Raw genomic sequence first — 25,096 nt, forward strand, 5'->3', positions numbered from 1 at the left:
AGCCGTCATACAAAACAAACAGATGAGAAGAGGACAAACAGGTTTCTGTTTAGCTTCATAAAAAAGTAGAAGCAGGTGAATCCAAAGTTAAAGACATCCCAGGGTCCATGTTTTGCTGAATGCACCTTTGGGTCCTGAGAAACCTGAGACAATTAACAGTGCAAACCTACCCATGCTTACTCAGAAGTAAGCTCCATTGAATTCAATGGGATATACTCCCAGGTGAGTGTGTCTGGGAGCTGCACTGCACAGCTCCTTTCAAGTTAGAAGTATTGGGAGACTGCATGGGCTATTTGTTACTTTTAAAATGTCCTTCGATCACATACTTATCAGTGAGAGAACTCTTACCAAATCAAACTTTTTTTGTTTGTTAAAGTATGCCAGCTTTAATTAGGAGATGAATTAACTACTGCTTCAGTTGCTTAGTTAATTTATTTTAATTAGTGGAGCTGATATTTAATAGCACACTTTATTTTTGTTGCTGCTTTTTTAAGTCTGGCATTCTACTCCAACAAGAAATGAAAGTACTGTAATATTAACAACCCACTTGTCAGTCACACATCATTGGGGTGTCAGATGATTTGACAGGTGGCTGGCAGGCACTAGGGAACCTACTGCTCCTGAACAGACCAGGATTGACGTTCTGTCCTGCTTCTGCCGGGTTCAGGTGTACAAGAGAACTCTACTGCAGGGAGCTCTATTGCACACTCTTAACTGGGCAGGACTGACCTCCCCTGTCCATCAGCTGATTGGTGGGTGACTCAGGGCTCAGGCCCTCTTTCTAGAGTGTTTCACTTCCCTCCCTGATCAGGGTTATGTCACCTGATTGGCAGGTGAATGTAGTTTCAGAGAAATAGCCTTGTGGGCCAAGACTCATCTATGGGCCCGGGGCAGAAGTTCTCCACTCCTGCACTAAAGCCATTGCTTTGGCCTTGCATGACGCGTGAACCAAGTCATTGTTTCATCAGCATTTGTGTAAAGATGTGCTTCATATTGTTCCTCTATAACACTGTAACAGTGTTCCAGAGGTGTTACAATTATCCTTTTTTTTTTGAGACAAATGGATAAAAATGGTTTAGTAGAAGAATGGTAAAATATGTACAATTTCCAAATATTTCGAAGCTGAGGGTGACGGGGAAATCCTCACTCTTCCCTTCTCCATAAAACAGAAGGAAATTGGTGTGGAAATGGAAATATATGCAGTACTTACTTTCTTGTCAGTTCTAAGCGTACTTTACTACGTTTGGAACCCGAAATGCATTATGTATATCAGAGTACATGGAATTGTACATGTTGGCTATATTTGTTAAATTCAGAAGCATAAACTCTATCAATTGCAACCCAGCACACATTTAGAGTAAGCTACAATGAATGCAGTGGGATTTTCTTCCAAGTAAACATGTATTGAATTACACTGTTAGTTTATTCAAATCATTACAAATATACCCAGATGGAGCATGAAAACTGATGCACCCTGAAGCATCAAAAATATCATGGGGGGAGATGAGGGGAAGGTTAAAACAGTGCTGTAGTAGGGTAGGGTTTTTTTGTTATTGTTTTTAAAAACACACATTTTATTTAGGATATAATGATCCAGAAACAGAAAAAAATACCACCACAAATATCTATATCTCCACAAAATGGGACGATTAAAATGCCAGAAACAATGATTCCTCTTTCAGACTGTCTCCACCTCTTTTTAAGAGAGTTAATGTCTATCTGTAGCCAAGCAGCATAGGATTTGAGTTGTCTTCCATTTAAATCTGGCCCTCCAGATGTTCCACGACTGCAGCTGTCATCATCCCTATCGGCCATGCAGAAGGTTAAGGCTGTCAATGGCCACTAGACATGGTGGGGTCACATATTGCCTTCAGTTACAGAGCCAACATTCCTCTGAATAAATACCAGTTGCTGGAGCATAGGAGTGGAAGAAGAGTGTTTTCTGCTCATGTCCTGCTTTAGGCTTCCCATAGGCACCTGGTTGGCCAATGTGAGAGCAGGATGCTGGCTTGGTCCAGCAGACTGTTCCTCATATGTTCTTACAGCTGGGTCTGATAGGAGCTGGAGTCCCACAATGTCATCTGCAGGGGTTGCAAATTAGCCACCATGAGAATGGAGGGATTTGCAATTACCCAACACTTTATATTGCATCACATAGTTATTATCGTACTTTTCCGTGTATAAGACTAGGTTCTGTTGTTGTTGTTGTTTTACTAAAAAGAATGTTAAAAGGGGGGTAGTCTTATACAAGGGGGCAAGCTCTCCCCATTTTCTTAATTTTGAGTCCCCCAAAATAGGGGGCGTCTTATACGGGGGGCGTGTTATACACGGAAAAATACGATATATTGGTAGTAGAAATCATTATGAGGGAGCACAGTGCAGCTAAAGCAGGGGTAGGCAACCTAAGGCCCGTGGGCCGGATGCGGCACAATAGCCGTCTCAATCCGGCCCACGGGCGGTCCGGGAATCACCATATTTTTACATGGGTAGAATGTGTGCTTTTATTTAAAATGCATCTCTGGGTTATTCGTGGGCCATAGGAATTCGTTCGCCCCCCCCCAATAATAATAGTCCAGCCCACCACATGGTCTGAGGGATGGTGGACCGGCCCACGGCTGAAAAAGGTTGCTGACCCCTGAGCTAAAGGAATACTTGTAAAACCTGCTTTAAAAACTTTATTCTACATAAGGAAAATAGATCATAAGGATGTTTTTCAATTTCTCCCAATTTTTTCTCCATTGGAAAAAATAAAACAAATGCTTGAGGAAAAACAGTCCCCCACATCTTTCTATCCTGGTCCCCGCCCCCATACACACATTATTTCTGTTTCTATTGCTTACTGTGCAGCAGTCATTGCTGCATATAACATGTACACACCTCAACCTGGGCAGAACACCCCCACCTCCCATTTATTCCTGTACATACTATATGGGAAACCAAGCTTTAAAATGCTGGTTGCCAAACAGTTCGCTCCTCATAACGTTTACTGGGAAGTAAGTCCCACTGATTTCATTCTACATAACTGGACCTGAAGCTGTATCTCGAAAGGTGCGTCAAATAATTTCTGTTAAGCATGAGTAGTTCTATTAAAGTGAAGCAGGGTAAAGCATGTTATTAAGGTAGATGAATGCTTGTTTATACAATGAAGTAGCTAGAGCGAAAGCAGAAGATTGTGGCCTGTACGGCTGATTTTCTTTATACCGTCTCTAAGCTATCATTAGACCCGCTCATGGCAATGAATGTCGGCTGCATTGGTGGGATTTTGTTAGCTTCCTTGTTTCTTTAGCTGAAATGTTTTAGGCCAAATGGGTTGTCCTCTTACGATGACCGTCATCCTTTCATGTTTCAAGCCAACTTCCCAGTGCATATTTTAGGAAGTGCATGACCGTAATAATTCTGGGAGTATTTAGGTAGTCAAAATGTTCCCAGTGCTTCTGGGCAATAATGCTGTCTATCTGATTGTGTGGCTATAAAGCCCTGTTCTTATATCTGCTGCACTGAAGGATAAAGCTTAGAGAAGAGAGAGTAGGGACAGGCGGCTGGTCCCACCTGTGAGGTTACATGCTGCCCAGCTCTGCCTCTCTGATCTCTGCCTGTTTGGTTGCATTTCTGCCTGTTGAATGCCTGTTAACGGAACAGAGACTATTGGGGGAAAAGGTCAGTCTCATACACCATCTTCCTTGTAACTTAAACTTCCACCTTACTAGTTTCTGCTATTACAGGTGGGTAGCCGTGTTGGTCTGCCATAGTCGAAACAAAATAGAAAATTCTTTCCAGTAGCACCTTAGAGACCAACTGAGTTTGTGTATCTGAAGAAGTGTGCATGCACACGAAAGCTCATACCAAGAACAAACTCAGTTGGTCTCTAAGGTGCTACTGGAAAGAATTTTCTATTTAGTTTCTGCTATGTTATCCTCAGTTTCTGGAACAGCCAGAAACTCTCTTTAAAATTATTTTCTTTTCTTCTAAATTCCCTCCTACAACTTATTACTTTGGTAGCCTTATTAAAGTGACGTGTTCACTTGTCCAATAAATGTGTGGTCAGGATTGCACCCACTAGTTTTCATGCCAAGCTTTAGTTCTCATGCCAAGCTTGTATGCTCCAGTTGGCACCCCCCCCCCCGTATCCAAAAACGCAATGCAAAAGTTTGCAGGGAAAGAACATTTGTGCATTCCATGTTATCTGGAACCCTGATGATACAAGTGTGCTGTATGTGAGAATGCCAGAGGTGGAGCTAACTGGAGGGCACAATGTCAAGGGCAGGGCTGATCAGTGTGGCCTCACTCCTATAGTCATAGATTTCTAGAGCTGGAAGGGACCTCAAGGGTCAACTGGTCTAACCCCCCACAATGCAGGAATCACAGCTAAATAATCCCAGACAGATGGCCATCTAACCTCTACTTAAAAACCTCCCATGAAGGAGAGTCCACCCACCACCTTCTGAGATCGTCCTTTCCACTGTTGAACAGCGCTTACTGATTAATGTGAGAGCAGATCACCTGAATGTGGAAGGGCCATAGTTAAGTGTAGATAATCTGCTTTGCATGTAGAAAGTCCCAGGCTCAACCTCTGGCATCTCCAGATAGGACTGGGAGCATCCCCTGTCCGAAAGCCTGGAGAGCTGCTGCCAGTCAGTGTAGACAGTAATGAGCTAGATGCATCAATGGTGTGTGGCTCAGAATAAGGCTGCTTCCTATGTTCCTAATAGAATCTGGACCTTTGCTTGATCTCCGGAGCAACTCCTTTTCTGGGTTCTATGCTTTCTTCTCCCAGATGTCCACAACACTCTTAACAAGCTCTGCTATCTTCTTTAATTCTTATCCTGCCTCATTTACCTTTTAATTTCTATGATGGAACTGTAGTGCAGGAACAAGCTTTGCATGTGACAGCAAGTGTCCAAAGAGTGTATGCATGAGTTTGTGGGATGTCGGAATGGGGAATTTGTGTTCTTTCTCACCATCAGGGTGGGGTGGGGAGCTGCAAAAGTTCCCACTCATGTCATTGTGCCCCCACTTTCCAGCACTTCTTGTCCTATTAACTCTGGTAGCGTTTATTCCTGACTAAATATGTGTGGGATTGCAGACTGCGCCTCTTTGAAATGTGCCTAGCAGTACCGACATGCTACTACATGTAGAAGTTTCGGCAGGAAGTGGTATTCAACACAACACTGACTCCAGGCTCCTTCCTTATTCTGTGGAGAAAAGTCCTGAACAACAGTGCTGCATTCAAGCAGCCACCCTTATACAATTGTATTAGATATTTGTTTAAATATGTACCCTGCCTTATTGCAAGACTTGAGATGAATTAGCACACTGGACGAGATAAATTCTCTCTGTCTCTGTCAGGAAAGAACAGAAAGTCCTGCAAAATTTACAGAAATAGGCTTAGCTATTCAGCCATGCTGGAACAATCCTCTGCCAAATGCTCGTTTGCAATAATTGCTTTAGCTAATATGGGCCGATGAAATCAAATAACATGCTTTGTCAGCGCTCCTGTACTGCTCTATCCATGCTCCAAGCACAGTGAAGAATATTGGACAAGGGTTTTACCTTTACTGCATACCTGTTCCTTCCTGCATCCTCAAAGCACTGCTAACTCATTAACATCCAATTGCCTTATGTGTATGTAAATGCATTTGTTTCCCCACATTGACATCATTCCTCACTGACATCACATGAAAGAGCCAGTATGGTGTAGTAGAGATTAGTGTTGGATTAGGACCTGGAAAACCAGGGTTCAAATCTCCACTCAGCCATGAAGTTCACTGGGTAAGCGTGGGCGAGTCACCATCCCTCAGCCTAACCTACCTCACAGGGTTGTTGTGAAGATAAAGTGGCGGCGGCGGCAGGGGGGGGAGAGAACTATGTACGTCACCTTGAGCTGCTTGGTGGATATCTATATAAAACCTCAAATTAGTAGTTTTTTCATCTGCTGCAAAGTATAATCGCTGTGGAATTTGTAGGTGTGTAGATTTAAGTGCTTACAGTTACTGATTTGTAATTGTTTGTCAATGATTTTACTGATGGCTTAAATGTTTCTTGTAAAGTGTTTAGAGGTTTTACTATAATTAAGAGGCATATAAATTTTTGTTTTATATATTACCATGTATTTTGTTAACTGCTCTGTGCTCCTATAGGACAAAGGGAAATCTAGAGATGCAATTCATAAAAATGTGGTTTCTTAAATTTTACTTTTTATTCCAACCAAATAATCTTCCCCTAGATCGATTGGCTCACAAACCTTTTTACATGTCCCACCATCAAAAGTCCCATGGGCACTGTTAACTCTCCACTGGATTGCTCGTGCCATCAGTTTCTTCAAATTAATTTTCAGTAGAGCACTTTCAGAAACGCTCTGTCTCAAAGCCAGTTTGTGAGATAAAGTTCCCAGGCAGGTGTGGCTGAGTATCTAAAGTCACCTGCATGACATTACCCACACTTGACATGTTTGCTGCAGAAACACCTGTAGAAGACATGTGTATCTGCAGTAGTTGGTTTTCCCTTGTGAAGCAGACAGAGAAGTCCCACTCTTTGGAGATCTCTTTGGAATGCATTCAGGAACCGGTCAACCGACCATGACTAATTTTTGTCTTTGCAATATAAATCTGAAACCTGCCATAAAAGCTATTGAAAAGTTTCATGCAAAAAAAAAAAAAAAAAAAACCCAAACCCACCACCTTGCACATTCACTTCCTGCCAACTGTGCAGCACCTGTGCAAATTCTAGATGGATGCCCAACGCAGAGAAGAGGAACAGCTCTAAGATAGTGCCACTGCCCGCACAAAGGAAGGATGCATGCACCAATGTGATAAACAGCAATGCTTCTTGAATTTGCAAAAAAAAGGAGAGAAAAGCACAAAAAGGAACACAGGGAGCATTATTGCATCCCCATTTAAACAAATGTCAGGCTCCCAAACGGTTCTGAGTATGTGCTGGCATATTGAGGCGCAAACCTGCCAGCACCTTTAGTGACCGGCTGACACTCAACAAAGGAAGCACTTCTCAAGATGGAAACGTAGGGTGCTTCCAGATGACATATTTACTGCACATTCATCCTGACTTGTTTGCAGGGAGACGAGATGATGTTTGGCTATTTCACTGAGCACGCATTCTGATTGGTTGGTGGGGAGGTTAGATGATGTTGCCTATTCCTGTCACATTCCTTCTCACAAAACATCCAATCTTCCGGGAATGTGAGTTGGTTGCCCAACCGACCATAATTGCCCAACCTGAATTTGCTGGTATGCCACTGAATCCCATCCCAAGGTAGTAACAATCTGGAGGCAAGCGATTCACAGAATGTTGTTGTTGTTGTTGTTGTTTACTATCCCATCAAAGTATTGGAGACAGCCTTCTTCTCTGAATGCTCTGGTGTCCCATTTGAGAAAGCTGTACAACTCTGCAGCCTGCTACCCCCTAACAACCATTTTGAATCCTCCCTCGATTGCTTTATCTTCTTACATACGAGCAAATTTATCCTCCCTGACCATTTCCAAAGAGGGGTTAAGTTTGTCAGCCCGCTGCAAGCAAGGACTCTAGTGGCACCTTCACTACTTTTTTTTTTTTAATGACATAAGCTTTCGTAGAAGACAAGCCAGTTCGCCAGATAGATATGGAAACCCTATTATTTTCCCCATTTTCTTTTAAGGTGCCGCAAGATCTCTTCCTGCTTCTGTCCCCCAGATCCCCCTCGTGCGCGCCTCCGAGAAAGAAACAGTCTCTGCGCCTTGCCGTAAAAGCGCGAGAGGAAAACAAGGGACGCGGTTCAAACCATACCTGAACTTCTGTCCCGCTGGCACCGTGATTTTATTGAACTTGTCCATGCTGCCAGGCGAGGCGACTGCCTCGGACAAACGGGCATCCGAGTCGGCAGGGACTGAGGGGGGCTTCCTGGCTCGTTCCCGAGAGAGAAAGGCTGGATTCCCCCCCGGCTGCTTCTCCTCCTCGCAGATCCCCTTAGCGTCGCCTTTGCGCGCAGCCCGCCAGGCGACTCCTCGTGTGTTGGACGAGAAGCAAAACTTGCCCGAGCGCCCGGTCGGGTTTCATGTTTCGAAGGGGTCATGTGACGGAGCCAGCTTGGCTGGCAATAGGGTGTTTGTGCAAACTTGAAGAAGATCCGCACCTATTGGGCGTGTCCAAAACCACCCCTGTCTGGGGCTGAAGTCCTTCCTGACGTCCTCGCGGCTTTACCTCGCGCGCCGCGGGCGTTTCATCCCCAGGGATCAAGCTGGTTGCTGGGAACACTTCCTGCCGCCGTCCCGGGGCTTTGAAGCGGCTGCTACCTGGAAGACTTTCCTGCACGTTCTGCCGCCCTGGAAGGCCCTTCTCTCTTGCAATGGGATGCCTCGCCCGCTCCCTAACAACACACAAAGTTCGCTTTGTAGAGCCTCCATGTTCCAGGGCAGACTACCTCGGAGTACCAGATATTGGAGACAAGAAACCGGGAAGGGTTCTTCCTGGTGTGATTCTATGAAGAGTTTTTCCTGGTGTGCCCTGCCGACTTGCTGTTGGAGAAGAAATGTTGGTTTTCTGTGGATCTGTGCCCACAGGACTCTCCTTATGCTCCTTTCATAAAGCGGGCTACATCCAGACACTTTTGGAATCCCATTTTTTTATTGTCATAATATTTATATTTATATCTCACCTTTCTTCCAAAGAGCTTAAGGTGGTGTACATAGTTTTATCCTCACAACAACCCTGTGAGGAAGGCTGGGCTGAGGGGCAGTGACTGGCCCAAGGTTCACTTCATAGCCGAGTGGGGATTCGAACCCTGCTTTCTCAGGTCCTAGTCTGACACTCTTAACTGCTACACCGCAGTGACTCTCTTTCAGTGTGGTGGATCTGCGCAGATCGTGCCTTCTGTGCTCATTAAAGGCAAGCACATTCTCTTCCGTGTCGATTTCAATGTGTGTGCATCATGCTTCCCACAATCATTTCATGCTCTCTTTTGCTTGAGGTGCTGTTTGTGTCAGGCTGTGCACACACTTCCATTTACCCTGCATCCAATGTGCACCCACCACTGCTTGGGGAAGCGCTGTACAAACCATATCCTGCAGCGGCTGCAGGTGCCCTGTTGTTTCTTTTGAAATGCTGTGTTTTGATGCATTTCTCCCAAAGGAACTTCGATGCATATTGGGGGGGGGGGAGAGAGAGAGAATGACCAAGCTGTGTTTTAAGTCAGTAATGCACACACACAACCTTAGTCTTTGCCAACCGGTATCTTTCTTGAAGTGTCCATTCATTTGCGCTACCTCATTGCTTTTGGCCCAGGAATGCTGCTGAAAAGAAATCTTTAAAGTGTAAGGGGAGGGTTAACATGGGAATGCAACGTGCTGACCCCCTCCCTTCACAGGGAAAGAAAGGTCACCCAGGGAGTGTTAGCAGCAAACACACACTGCTCTAAACAAAGGCGAGGGGCTGTGAAGATGCTGTGCATAGTGAGAGTAACACGGCAACTGGATTTTGCAACACTACCCTTTGTTCCTCTTCGATGAGCAAGAACAGATTTTGCGAAGGAACTTGAAAAGTGAGGGGGCTGCATGTTAAAACACTCTTAAACCTGGAACCAGGCAAAAACTGTCAGCTGATCGTGGTAGCAGCCACAGCAGTGGCTGAAATGAACTACAGCTTGTGTGCACGCATGCTGAAATCTCATCAGTGGGATGGTGTGTGAAATGGGTGAATACATTTCCTTTTTTTTAAAAAAAAATACTTAAATAGGATCAGGATTTAGGATTTGGACTATGTTTACTGCATGGGGAGGAGGAGATGAACCATACCACAGTCAGGAGAGCCAGTTTGGTGTAGTGGTTAAGAGCGGCAGACTCATAATCTGGGGAACCGGGTTCGTGTCTACGCTCCTCCACATGCAGCTGCTGGGTGACCTTGGGCTAGTCACACTTCTCTGAAGTCTCTCAGCCCCACTCACCTCACAGAGTGTTTGTTGTGGGGGAGGAAGGGAAAGGAGAATGTTAGCCGCTTTGAGACTCCTTCGGGTAGTGAAAAGAGGGATATCAAATCCAAACTCTTCTTCTTCTTCTTCTTCTTCTTCTTCTTCTTCTTCTTCTTCTTCTTCAGGATGTACCCACATATAGCTGCAAAGCTGTTATTTGCCTTGGAAGGAAAGCTACCAGTAGCACCAATGGCTGAACAGCAGCTTGGGAGTCGAATTTACATTGGGAGTCTGGCATAACTCAAACCATTGGAGAGTTACAGAGCTCAAGTAGGACTTTGGATGGTTAAGTCCAGTCAAAGGCGACTATGAGGTGCTCTTTACAGGTAGGTAGCTGTGTTGGTCTGCCATAGTCGAAACAAAATAAAAAATAAAAAAAATTCATTCCAGTAGCACCTTAGAGATCAACTAGGTTTGTTCTTGGTGTGAGCTTTCGTGTGCATGCACACTTCTTCAAATACACTGAAACAGAAGTCACCAGACCCTTATATATAGTGAGAGGGTGGGGAGGGGTATTACTCAGAAGGGTGGTGGGAATGGCTGATGGGTGTGGAAAACCTGTTGACTGTTAACAACTGCAATTGGTCTTACAGGAAAAAGCAAGGGGTGAGATGGCTAAAAATAGCTTTATCATGTGTAATGAGATAAGAATCCAATGTCTCTATTCAGACTAGGTCTCTCCATGGTTTTAAGTTTGGTAATAAGTTGCAATTCAGCAATTTCTCTTTCCAGTCTATTTCTGAAATTCCTTTGTAATAAGACAGCTACTTTGAGATCTTGTATAGAATGTCCTGGGAGATTGAAGTGTTTTCCTACTGGTTTCTCTGTCTTGTGATTCCTGATGTCAGATTTATGTCCATTTATCCTTTGGCGTTATCTCGCTTCAGGCTGAGGGAGCTGGTGTTTGTCCACAGACAGATTTCCGGGTCATGACTCGCTACTGGCACAAAAGAACACTTTTTGAAAAACAACAGACAATGCACTTTCATTACTGCTGGCCACTGTCATGTAACGGACTCACACACCCACGCTGTAAATTTAAAGCACCAGGCTTTCCCCATCCTGGGTACTGTAGCTTACTTCTACAATTCCCAACAGCCTTAGAAAATTACAGTTCCCAGGGTTCTTTGGGGAAAACCCTGTGCTTTGAATGTATGGTGTGAACATTGAACCTGGGCTTTCAAGTCCAAGTGCAGAGGTGTATTCAGATGTTTTCCACATTGCATCCTGACTGGGTGCTGTTGGGTACTTCCCCCTCATGCCCAATGGAAAGGAACTGAGCATAGCACCACCCACTCTGGTCCCATTCTGGTCAGTCATGTGGGCTGAAGCATCTTGTAGGGTCATGTGAAGTTAAGACGCTTTGAGAAGAGTGCTTCCAGTCTCCACTGTAGTAGTCGCACCATCCCTAATGCTGTGTCTGGGCGCTATAGATCTTATCACACTCTCAAATTCAGGAAGATGCTAAAATTAAGCAGCTTCTTCAGTGTGACCCCACCACACCTGTTCTTTGCCACTTTGTGTGCCTCTTGGAGTTTCACAATGTCACCACCTGGTTTCAACCATGAGGGTTAGAAACCTAATTCCAAAATGAATCATTTCTCTTCTTGTAAGGTTTTGTGACCTTGACAGATCCGTAAACGTTATACTGTAGTTTACTCATCACAGATGTACAGTTCCTAGCACCCTAAACAAACTATGTTTCTCAGGCTTCTTTGAGGAAAGTCATGTGTGTTAAATATATATACAGTTGTACCTTGGCTCCCGAAAGCCTTGGGAGTCAAACATTCCGGCTCCCAAATGATCGAAAACTGAAAGTGATTGTTCCGGTTTCCGAACGTTCTTTTGGAAGCTGAACGTCTGACAGGGCTTCCGTGGCGTCTGATTGGCTGCAGGAGCTTCCTGCAGCCAATTAGAAGCCGTGCTTTGGAAGTGAAACATTGAGGAAGTCGAACAGACTTCCGGAAGGGATTCTGTTTGACATCCGAGGTACGATTGTACATGCACAAGGATGGACAACTCCACCAAGATTTCTAATGCTCCAGGAGATGTGTTAAATTGTGTTTTATGATTTCAATATGTATGCACTTTCTTTTCTCATTCCCCTCACTTTTTCTTTTATAGCTCTTATATTATGCCTTTCCTCCTGATGCGAATCCAGATTAATTATAAGAGAAATTTGGGGGGGACGGACCCAGCAGAAGGTTTTCAGTTTTATGCTTCAGTTACCTGAATGCCCCCTCTGCAAATGCAGCTCTAAAGGCAGCTGGGACGTTTCTTTTTTGCACATTACAGTCCTGTAATGGGTAACTCCCTTAGCAGATTTGGAGTAATCAGGGTTCCTGCTGGAATATGACAGAGCAATCACACAAGCTCTCTGGTCCTCAATGTGCTCATTCTGACATGGCATTATTGAGGTTATTTTGCAGGATTTGCAAAATCTTCCAGTCCCAACAACATAAAAAACAAGTTGTGTCAATGCACATCCAAGATTCCTCGTTGGACTCCAGTTCCTCTTCAGTCCCAGCCAGCAAAACCAACGGCCAGGGATGTTGAGTGTTGCAGTGCAACAACATCTAGAGGGCCACACGTACTCATTTTAGGTAGTACAGTTCCACTTCTACTAGGAAACACTGACAGTCAGAAGGCATTCATGAAAACAGCACATTCTCATGCCGGATCTGTCTTCATGATTCACTTAGCAACTGTTCCAGCCACAGTTAATTTCCCTTGAGAACAAAATCACAGTTTGGAGGTACAGTTAACACTTCTGCTTTTATTATTATTATTTTAAAAATTATTTTGATTGGTTCTTCAGTCAGTGGGGGACTTTTGCTTCATTATCAACTAAAAGGCTTGATTTTTTCCTTACCTGTTATTATGCAGGAGAGATAGGGAAGCAGAGGCTCTCCATACGTTATTGGACTGCAACTCTAAAAATCCCTAACCGTTTCCTATGCTGACGGAAACTGGGGCCCAGAAAGATCTGGTGGTCTGCAGGTTCCCCATCCCTGAAATACAGGTTCACCCAATGGTGCCGTGGAGGCCTGGATATTGCCATATGTCAATCATAGCTTAGACCCTAGGCTTAACTATTAAGTGGTGGTTTGAATCCTAGACTTCAATATGGAACCATTTTTGTTTAGCGGTAAGATTCAGGTCAAAATATGACAATGTATTGTTTTAACATCTCATTAAAGCTATATCTATATCTATATCTATATCTATATACGTATCAGTAAAAATATTTCTTCCTGAAGTATTTCAAATGTTTTAACCAAGCAACATAGCTAAAGAAACACACAGCATAGTTTTATACATGTCTACTCATTAGTAAAGCATACTGAGTTCAATGGGGCACACAGCCAGGTAAGTGAGTACAGGGTTACTCTACACTTGTAAAGAGACAGAAACATCTCCCTCTTTATGTCTTAGGAATGTAACATGAAGCTGGAAAGTTGCTGTTTGAAAATGGTTTACCACAGAATTTTTTCCATTATTTGTGCAGCTTTCAGACCATGGAATATGAGTGATTTAAAATTTCCATTATTAGGATACTATGACACATAATGGCAGAGGAATTGGGTTTATTTTGTTGCATAAGAAAACTAAAATATAACATTTGTTTTCCCATGTTTGAATGTGCTATTTGTGCCAGTTGCTTGTTGTTGTTTTACAAAAAGACAGTGGGCTTATACCTTGTACCGTATGGGAGAACAGAATTTTGAATTTGCATTTCTTAAAAGTGAGCTGTCCAGGAGAAATATATCTTAAAGACATAAAAGAGGTAAACTGTTTTCCCACTTAGACTGCAGTCTTATGCACTCTCATCAAGGAGTAAGCTCCATTTAACATTCGGGTAAACATGCGCGGAAGTTCACAGTTAGTGTGCTAATCCATTAATAATTGTGCTAATAATTGTGAAATTAATTAGAGAATGCTATGAACAACAAAACAGAATTGGAAAAACAGACCGGGGTGTGTGTGTGCCAATGTGGAATCATTTGCACATTTCCCTTTTTTATGAAATAGCAAAAATACAATTGTAGGCTGCAATGTGCCATTGAAAAAAGATAGTTCAAACTATTATTAGTTAGCTAAAACTGTTTTAAATTTGAGAGTACTTTTCTCTTTTTGTTTGGGATAATACCTTAAGGCAATTTCAGCTGTGTTTTGTGACATGGCTTTTATAGCATGGGGCAATCATAGCAACAATCGAGCATTCTGGTCCTCAGATTGGAACAAGGCCTGGTGTACGGCGACAGCATACTAGGTGCAAATAACTTCAGTCTTGAATGTGAAAGAGATAGGACTTCAGATTACTTGATGCATCTGTTCACAGTTTCCTTCCTTACAGAGCTTGAGAATCTAAATGTGCAGTTTCTTCATGCTTGAGTGAAAGGCAAGTTTCTTCTCACTGTTGAGGTCCAGGTGCAGCACTTTCTACCAGACTGTCTGGAAAGAGGGAAGGGTGGGGGCGGGGCGGGGGGCTCAGACCATGCAAAAATGGCAAGGCCTCATCTTTGTTATTTTATCTTGCACGGGGCCTTCTGGTTCAGATGAGCAGGGCAAATTTCCTGCTTGGCAAGGGGTTGGACTGGATGGCCCTTGTGGTCTCTTCCAACTCTATGATTCTATGATTCTAATTGTTAATCATTCTAAACAGTGGTATTGCTGGAGATGGTTCAGGAGTCCTGCACCCTGGGTTTTTCCATCTTGGCTCAGATTGACTGCTCCCTCCCAAAAACTTTGGAAATAATCAATTTTGCTTTCTCCCCTGAAATTTGCATCTACACATAGAAATTTGCATATACAACTGTATACAAAAGTGCCCTGCTGCTAAGATATGTTTACTGTGGTAGAATAAACCAATATAGGCATATATTGTATTGAGTTGCATGCCTCTGAATACATTTGAGTTTTCATGCTGAAGAATTTTGGTTTCTTTGCATTGGGATTGGAATTGTTTTGATGTACACATTTCCCACCCCACTATGAGGATACAATGCATCATTTTGTAAAAAAACAAGTCAGTGTATGTGTAATTAATTTGAAGTCATTGGAGAAAGTGCATAAACGTCAGCCTTTGTGCAGATTCAACAGATACCATGGTGAATAAGCAAAACTGAACAGCATAAACAGTTGACATTGTCAGGTGGATACGTTTAGCCTCCAAGTGATGTTGGGAAATATGCATGACTTGGCAACATGAATAGGGCACTCCATGCATTACTCTTCCACTTTGCAAATTCCTCACTTGGATCTTATGCATATTGCCTGCTCATGCTGCTAAAACGTAGCACATTCTCTGTGACGTGTGCTCAAAATGCACAATGGCCACCCATTCTGAAATCATGTGAACCCCATAATGTGTTTGTGTAGAATATATTCATTTTTAATGGTCTACATATCCAAATGCATAATTTGTTCCAGATATTCACAAAGGGGGAAATTATGTATTTCCATAATTATAGATTTCTTTTATCAGTGATCCTGATAAATCAAGAATATATTACCGGTATATAAGAGCACATGAGAGAGAACCTTTGATGGAAATTCTGAAATATGATGGCTGATTACTGCCTGGAATTTCTTCACATGAAACTTCAGGCACTCCCAAAGATATGCTTCCTTATCATTTTGACCCTACTGAATCTGAATTCCTACATCAATAGTTTCTCAATAAAGGGTGTACTGTAGGAAATTAATGTATTATGTTTAACTCAAGCAACTGTTGAAACAGCAATGGAGTGATAAGATCATGGCTTTGTACATAGTTACCCAGAAAGTGCAACATGTGAGGAAGTTTTAAAAAGATTCTGTGGCAACACAGTTTCATTTCATCTTCTAAGCGACCTTCTATTTACATTTTGGTAAATATAGATGCATATTTTCTTCTGATAAGGAAGCAGTTACATAATGTTAATCACCACATGGCAGACCCTTGTTTACTGATGGGAATGGCAGCAAATAAATTGCCCATACAAACATCGGCTGAAATAGGGTTTTTTGTTTTTTTTGTAATGAAAACAAAACAGGAAACCGGATACAAAAATCTTTAAAATGCACATTCACCAACTTTTTAGACCAGCTAGCAACATTCTAGGATAGAGCCTGAATGGGAAAAACAGGCTGCGCGCACACTATACCGTTCAAGCACATTCAAAGCACATCCTCCTCCCCAAATAATCCTAGGAATTATAGTTTGTTAAGGGTGCTGGGAATTGTATCTCTATGAGGAATAAACTATGTAGCCATAGAGCTGGAAGTTGGGGCTAAACTAAGCAAGCCAACTCTTCCTGGGTACCAAACAAGGAATAACATGAAGCTTTAGTGAGCAATGTGCAATATTTATTTAAAAATGTGAATATAAAATATGAAACATCTGTGTTCACCCTAACCTTTCCAGACATAACTCACATGAGTTACTGCTTAATGTGCACTGCAAGGGAGACTAGAATTTAGTACTTTGCATGTTGCAAAAACGGGTGTGAATCTTACAGATAATTGTCTGGTTTGGGCCTGTAATTTGGAAATGTACAGGAGATATAATTATGGTGTAGTCACTGTGTTGAAAATAAAGACAGTTCTGAGCTTGAAATGTTTACAAAAATATGTTATTTTTCCAGGGTTCTTTACTTCCATATGACTAATGTTTAGGCACTTGGAAATTAAGAAGATATTTAAATAGAAAATGTCCTGAACGACAAATATTGGAGGGTATTTTCACACAAGAGTCCGGATCAAAATTCTTTTACTTCAGAGCTGTTTTGCTTGAGCAATCTGATGTGCAATCCTATGTTCAGATACTCAGAAGTAATGGTATTTCAATGGTATTTAATCCTACATAAGTGCGTATAGGACCACAGCCTAAGACTTATTTTTATGTAGCAGGAAGTTTGCTGTCTGAAACAGCATCCGTACACTTCTCCACCTTTATTTTATATAATAAATCAACCTTTCTTTCCCAGTGCGGGGCAGGTTAAGGGTAAACATGTATTTGTAACAGATTCCACTTTCTCTTTGAGTTGTGCACTGAGTACATGCGAGTGCTCAGATGCAAGCTCAGATGCAAGCCTTGCAACACCTGCAGCTAAAAAAAGTGTAACATGTGCTGTGTACAGTTGTACCTTGCGTTACGTACGCTCCGGGTTACGTACTTTTCGGGTTACGAACTCCGGTAACCCGGAAGCACAACCCGGAGCGCGCAAACAGCTACTTCCGGGTTTTTAGCGCGCTTGTTCAGGTTGCGTACTTTTCGGGTTACGAACTGTAACCCGGAACAAATTATGTACACAACCTGGGGTACTACACTAGCAAGGATTTTTAAGCTCAGACTTGAAAGTAAGGACACACGTCTGGCAAACAGGACCTCATTTGGAAATTATTAGAACAAGCTGGAAGTAATAAAAAATTAACATTATGGCATGATGTGCCAATACTTAGTGAAGTATCAAATAGATGGTATTTAGTCACACAAATAATTAAGAATATCGGGGATCAGAATAGACCTTACATGGTTTTCGAGTAAAGCTGAATTAATAGAGTGGGTTAATTTGTCTTTCCTTTAGAAGTTATATCCTTTGTAAATATTTTTTTGACTTGCTTTTTAAACAAATATTTCTTCTTTTGATAATGGTACATTTTACTGTTTATAGGAAACCATTTATGATGTTTAGACCATTTATACACCCATATATTAATTCATGTGTTACATGTATATGTGTGTGTGAATATACTTAATGTACTTAATATATTTATAATGCAGAATTAAGAACAGACTAATATAATGGTACCCAATCTGCTGCTTTGAGACTGATCTTTATTTTTTGCTTTTGTTTTTGTCTTGTTTTTCTGTTTACTTTGTGCATTATTGAATCACAAAATAAAATAAACTCATAGTGTGACACAGCCCCAATACTGTAGGCTAATATACCCAAATGAAAGGTGGAATTTATTCTGCAAGGCCAATCTAGTTTGTTCTAATCCAAACACAAAATAAATATACCAGTAGCAGTTTGGATGAGGTTATGGTCTGATTCTCTTCTATGTGAAAAGGGGAAAAAAGAAATGAGGATATTAAATTAAATATGAATAATACAAAATTAGTTATGAAATGCAACAAAACATCTGTCCACTTTGTGAAGGCCAAAAAAAAAAAAAGGTGAAAACTTACGGCTGGTCCATTATACAGAATCTGTTCATCTCATATTCTGATAAATTCTGAAAGAGAGAGAGAGAGAGAGAGAGAGAGAGAAGTGTTTTTGTAGGGAACAGCTAAAACAAATGAGGAGCTAATTGAAATTGAGTTTCACTTTAGCTGGAGGACAGTTAGATGACTCTGTGGAGTTAAGTAATCATATTCTTTTAATGCCACTGAACGATTAAGTCCTGGTTACTTATTAACTCTTTATTACTAACACCTGGTGATTACTGTGGAGGGGAAGTGGCACATGTTGTACAGTGCAAAATCTTCCCAGGAATGTTGTGCATTAAAAAAAACCATACTGATTAATGAATAATTATTAAAACTGCAAGCAAGAGGATGAATTGGATGAATCTCCTTTGTTGGAGCTTCCACAGAATGTCTACTGAGGCTCCAGGAGTCTTGTAACCCTTGACAGTTTGAGGGGAAAGGGAGAGGCATCAAAGAACACTGCTACTCAGAAATGAAGTCTTTCAGGGCTCATTCACACTTCTACTTGCCTCATGGCTAGAAGGCACAGGTCCAAAGTTTTCTGCTTGTCCTATACTTTCTAGGCATGAGTCCAAGCAGTTTTCCATTTGCCCCACTGCTTTGCTCAGGAAAACTCACTCTTTATTGCTGAATTGGTGCAAACATCATTTACCAAGTTTTAGACCACCCAAGTCTTGATTTCTACCAGTATCCCTCCACTCTGCCACTGCTGTTCAGTGAGTCTTTGCCCTTGGTCATGACTCCTGATCTATAGATCTTATCATCACCAAACCCAGTTTTATTCCTATTTATTTAGGAGATTTTTTTGGCCACTTCCAGTTGAACTATTGGGTTGTCGTATCACTAGGATTAGAAATATTACTATTACACACAATGACAAATTTGTAATTCTGTTATTACTCAGACAAATAACATATATTTTAACACAGACTTCAGTGTTTATTTGCAGACCCTTTCAAACTGAAGACAGCAACGTTCTGTTTATAAAGTTTTCACTATATTTTTTATCTTGATGTAACATAAGCTTGAGCGTGTTATTTTTACAAAATTTATAACCATCTGTCTACTTGCACACAAGCTGAATTTGATAGATTTACCATTTCTGCTGTGCTCCAAAAGCAAAAAGCAGGGTGAACTTCAAAGCAGGGCTGCAAAACCCCAACTTTATCACAGAAAGCATGAGAACCAGATAGCATGGAAAGCATGAGTTTGGTTCCTCAGATAAGATAACTTCAGGAAGTTCATGTCCTCCCTGCAGCTACCTGTGCCCCCCAACCTTTCCAGAAGGTCAAGGGCCCTTCCTGAGTGACATAGGATGAGACATGGGAGTGGGCAACTTTTGTTCTGTAAAGTACCTGTAAGGTTCGCGTGATGGTGCTTCAAGAGTAACGGAGCAGGAGCCCAAACAGTCTTTTGCAGTTTTATTGTGCAAACTATTTACAGTACAGAGCTACAAAAAGCATGTCTGTCTTAGTCACTGGCAGAATCCGGGAGTGGCCCCTTCCAGCTTCTCCCCCAGCACAATAACTTTGGCACCCCAAGTCTTCTCCTACCCTCCTTGCGTTTCATCCCTCTGCGCAACTTGGGTGCCGGAAATGGCGTGCCTCCCTCCTGACCAGCCTGTCGAGGTGAGTGCAGGGTCTCGGCAACATCACCAAGCCCTCTCCCCGCCAGGCTCCCTGCTTGCGGCTCCTGGCTAGGAGAGGCGCTGGGGCTCTCAGTGGCATCTCTAAGCCCTCTCCTTGCCGGGCTGGTTCCTTCCCTCTGCTCCCCACTGGAGGTGTGGTGACTTTCCCCGCTGGAAGAGGTGCTGCTGCTGAATTGGTGCTGGGGCTCTCTGTATGCTACTGGACCCTCCACTCCCCTCAACGGGCCAGGTGGCAGTTCCCTGACAGTACCTTAAGTTAACTAGTCTTCAGCTGAAATCCATGATTTCTGCCAATACAAATCCAGAGTGATAGTCATGTTGAAGTTCTCCAGTGAAAGCAAGACTTACTCTTTGGACATCTAACATATTGATTGTGGGGTGAAGGTTGGCACGTATCTACGCACAGGTAAACACACAATGGGTTTATAAAAACAAATTGCAGACAGTGCATCCAAAAGGCCAAGAAATGCTAGAGGTGCTGTCAGTGAGACAAGGCCCAAATGTAAGGTAAGTTCAGTGACCATGCACCTCTTCAGTCCTCCTAGCTTTGCTATTTAACAGCTGTGATGAGAAAACAAATCATTCTTGACAAAACTCAAACAAGCAAAATTAAATCTGCTGATTATTTCTAGCTCTGCAGTTTCAGCCTTAGTATGCCTTTGCCTACGTTGTTAACTAATGCCGACTTTCAGGTCAGAAGCAGAGTGGTCTTCTTGCCCCACTGGTTTCTGAATATTATTCACATTTTGTAAATGTGGGATTTTTATTTTTTATTTTTTTGCAGGGGGAGTAACTAGTAGGAAAGTTTGGTTGGGAGAGTCCATTTCTGCACTGAGCTTTACCTCCAGGTCTACTGTATACCACTGAACTCCACATGTGGACCCACCTAAAAACTCTGTAATCTTGACTTCACCTTTAAATCCATGCTTCACCCATGTCCCTTCCTGGGTACTATAATGTTTATTTTCAAGAGCTGGCAATCCTGTTCTCTTCACAAGTGTGGAATGGAATCCAGTCCAGGTTCTGAAATCTAATCCGGAATATTGCTGGCTCAGCTAAAACTGATTTCAGAGTGGAACTAAGTGTTTCCACCAACCCCCAACCCATATATATGTGGGACGCGGGTGGTGCTGTGGTCTAAACCACAGAGGCTAGGGCTGCTGATCAGAAGGTCGGTGGTTCGAATTCCCGTGATGGGATGAGCTCCCATTGCTTGGTCCCAGCTCCTGCCAACCTAGCAGTTCAAAAGCATGTCAAAGTCCAAGTGGATAAATAGGGGCCGCTCTGGTGGGAAGATAAACAGAGTTTCTGTGCACTGCTCTGGTTCACCAGAAGTGGCTTAGTCATGCTAGCCACATGACCCGGAAGCTGTCTGTGGACAAACACTGGCTCCCTCGGCCTATAGAGCAAGATGAGCGCTGCAACCCCAGAGTCGTCTGCAACTAGACCTAACGGTCAGGGGTACCTACACACACACACACACAGCATATGCAGTATCTCAGCAAAATTGTGTATCTACAGACTTTTCAAATTCAAATGTATCCCTGCTTCTCATTAAGATTCTTATCTGCATTAGGAAAATGTGGTATTTCAGACTCTAGAAAACCATCTATATTTAATACTAATCCTGTAATTATACTGTAAGACAAAACAGAAAACTAGTTTCACACACTGTATGTACCATAATTAGGGGATGCCTGACTAGGTCTTGAAATCAGCAAATTCCTATGGATATATATATATGGACAAGGAAAGGGGCAGACAGCTTTTTTCTGCCTCAATTCTAGTGCCATTAAGATCTGCATGAGACGCAGAAATTTAATGGGTAGAACTTGGCTGGTACATCAGTTGCACCTATTCCTGATATGCTGAGATGTGACTATGGTCCTATATGTATTAGTTACATCTCGATTTGACTACTGTAACATGCTCTATCAGGATCTGCCTAGTAGATTTGTTTCAGTCTGGGTTCAAGCCTGTTATGAGTCACCTTTAAAGGATGACCTTTACAGAAAGCAAGACGGGGAAAGGAACCTTGCTCCTGCTTCTTGCTTTCTCGCTCTCTCTGCAGCTTTTGATACCACTGAACATGGTATCCTCCTGGGCTAGCTCTGGGGAATGGGAATAAGGGGTGCTGTGCCACAGCGGTTCCAGTGCTACTTACGGGACCTATGGGACGTGGGTGGCGCTGTGGTCTAAACCACTGACCCTCTTGGGGTTGGCGATCAGAAGGTTGGCAGTTCCTATCCCCACTACGAGGTGAGCTCCCGTTGCTCTGTCCCAGCTCCTGCCAACCTAGCAGCTTGAAAGCACGCCATTGCAAGTAGAATAAATAGCTACCGTTGTGGTGGGAAGGTAAACGGTGTTTCCATGCGTTCTGGTTTCTGGCACAGTGCTCTGTTGTGCCAGAAGCGGCTTAGTCACGCTGGCCACATGACCCGGAAAGCTGTCTGTGAACAAACACCGGCTCCCTCTGCCTGAAAGCGAGATGAGCACCACAACCCCATAGTCGCTTTTGACTGGACTTAACTGTCCAGGGGTCCTTTACCTTTTTTTTTTTTAACTTACAGGACCAAGTCCAGAGACCAGCATTGGGAAAGTGCTGGCACCGCTACGTAGTGCCACAAGGCACTTATTTTAACCCAACTATTTAATATCTATATGAAGCAGCTGGGAGCGGTCATTAGGCGTTTGGGGGCACAGTACTGTCAGTACGATGGTGATACTCAGGGTTATTGCTCCCTAACATCTGACTTGGGAGAGGCCATGTAGTCCATGGATGAGGGATTTATTTTTTTAAAAGTTGGCAACCCTGGAAAGGAATTACTACAATATTGTGCAGCTTAGTATAGTCACTATTCTGATTCAAATCAGAATTCGAGGTAGTACTTATTAGGATTTGCCAGAACAATTTACCACCAAAAACTGGAAATAAAACAGTTACTATCATTTGGACAGATTGCTCTTGGGAATTAACATATTAGATATACTTTCTATAAAACAGAGTGCTTAATGTTTGGAAAGTCTGAGTTAACTTTGTCAAACTTTATGATTATTCTAGAAGGATTTTTGCATTCATCTAGGGAGTAATTAAGGATTTTCTTGATCAGTTAACTATTATTAATAATTATTATTTATACCCTGCCCATCTGGCTGGGTTTTCCCAGTCACTCTGGACAGCTTGCAACACATATAAAACCACATCTAGTAGTTTAGATGGGAAGTACTATTTACTGATAGCTCAATGGTCCGAACCTCAAGTTCACTGGAATGTGATTAATTGAAAATAAACCTAGAAATGAGTTTACTCTAGCATCGTGCTGTAGTAACTCCCTTCTTCCTTGCATATAAAATGCTTCAGAAACTTTGGCACAAACATTCATTCTGGCTTTCCTCCACCTCTTAATTTTGCTCACATGCCTGCTAGCCTGAAAACCATGCATGCTTGGTTTAAAAGAAAAACAAATCACCCTTGGCCTTTAAGGAAGTAGACTGTGCTCCTGCCTTCAAATAAAAACTTCCTGCATTGTAACATCTGTTGAGAAGTCACTTCCTAAAGCAAACTTGTTGATGGCTATGCAAATGTTCCACACCATACTTTTTTCAGGCAACATAAGCTTTTCTTATGTGTACTCTCTGGTACATTTGCAGTTCAATACTCTACTTTTCTTGTACAATACCAAACAGTGGGTGGGGGATATGAGCAAAACACACACAATTCTGAATGCTAAAATATCCCAGCTAGTCCCAGAATTCCCCATGGAAGTACCGGTATTTGCTAACGACCTTTTCAGCATTTGGCAACCAGTGGATGCTTTTACAACCCCTAATTAGCTGCATCAGCCAAGTCAGAAAATACTGAGATAATCCTTTTTTCGCCTGTCTCTTTTGGACTCTTATCGCTTGCTTTCCAAAGCTTTTCTAACAAGAGCTTGGAATGGGTTCCCAGCATTCCTTGCAGCTAGACAAAAAAGAGAGAGAAATGTTGGGCTAATTAGTATGGAATGGTGCTTGTTTTATGAGTTATACAGAAATGAATTAGTCAATTCAGAATTTCTTCCCAGAGTTAAAATCTGAATGTTCTGAATAATAACCTACTTCTTCCAAAATAAGTCCAAATCTTCTTCCCATTTAAAAAGAAAACATTTAAAATATATTCCACTTTTCTTAAAAACAAAACAAAACTGAAGAGGGCTAACAAACACAAACATAACTTAAGAATGTATCAGTTACCAAACACTGCAGAACAGTAAGAGGGGGAAAACCCCCATATAGGCTACTGGCAGTGTTCTAGAAGGATGTGGAAGTCAAGAGAAGAGGTTTATATTTCCAGTTTTGGTTAAAGTATGTAAGGTGTGAAAATACCAGTACTCATGAGCTTGTGGAGTAATGTACGGTATGTACGTCTAAGTTTCTCTGAGCCACAAACTGAGGTTACAATGTCAAATAGCACCTCTCATCCTGGCATGTGAGGATATCTGGTGGAAAACCACAGTTCTGAAACATAGAGGAGGGCATGTGACCAATGAAAATGGAAAATATGCATTGATTGAAACAAGAAGATAATTTGGTTTCAAAGCCATTTCAGTGTAGAAAACTCTGACATCTGGTGGTCTTAATGAAAAGTGCATTTAAAAACTCTTCTCAGAAGCAGTTTTATGTCATGCAAATTGAAAGCCAGGGTTCTGATATATTTTTAAACGAAATTGAAGTAAATGAGAAAGGGCTTTTATAACACTTAAATTCTTTTTATGAATGTACTGTGTGCTTTGATGTGCTGTATTTGTGGCATCTAGAATTCAAGCTGCCTTCCGAGATATGCCAGTGGTCAGGAAGACGATTCCTGTTCACCCCAAAGTTGCTTGGTCATTTATCTTAACATTCTTCTTGTGTCCAGAAATTAGTTATATCATACTCTTTCACTAATGAAATGACTCCTGCATTTGTCGTCTTTTATCATTTTCTTCCTTTGCTGTTGGGCAACACAATTTGCTTTTCTGTTTCTTGCAAACTGGGACAGAGCTGCAAAATTAGAACTTAGAAAAACTTGCAAGACTGGATCCTGTCAGACACATCAGAACTTTAATAGGCCATATCCTGAACAGAGGAAAAACTAATGGTGAGAAGAGTTTTAAAACTACACTTCTCATTTAATAGTAAAGTGACCTTGCAGGCATCTAAAAGAAACATTTATGTCTTAATCTGCATGCTTTTACTGGATTCCACCTGTTGGAAGCAGGAATGTCCTAAATTAAGCCTAAAATAAGGCATGAGTATACTGCATATTTGTGTCTACACA

General features: G+C 42.1%; 1 protein-coding gene across 6 annotated transcripts in view; it reads right to left on the bottom strand.

Annotated features, from left to right (window-relative positions):
• BLNK (B cell linker) overlaps positions 1-25,096 on the bottom strand; it is a 94,376-nt gene that overhangs the window by 39,902 nt on the left and 29,378 nt on the right. For 4 of the 6 annotated variants that reach the window (XM_033149318.1, XM_033149319.1, XM_033149317.1 and 1 more), the window contains one exon: positions 18,129-18,175. In XM_033149318.1, the coding sequence (XP_033005209.1) occupies positions 18,129-18,175 (47 nt within the window). Of the gene's footprint in view, positions 1-7,776; positions 8,107-18,128; positions 18,176-25,096 lie in introns of those variants that run through there. The other 2 variants (XM_033149321.1, XM_033149322.1) reach the window with 2 other exon arrangements.

The sequence above is a fragment of the Lacerta agilis genome, chromosome 5 (assembly GCF_009819535.1).
Source record: "Lacerta agilis isolate rLacAgi1 chromosome 5, rLacAgi1.pri, whole genome shotgun sequence".
Taxonomy (NCBI): domain Eukaryota; kingdom Metazoa; phylum Chordata; class Lepidosauria; order Squamata; family Lacertidae; genus Lacerta; species Lacerta agilis.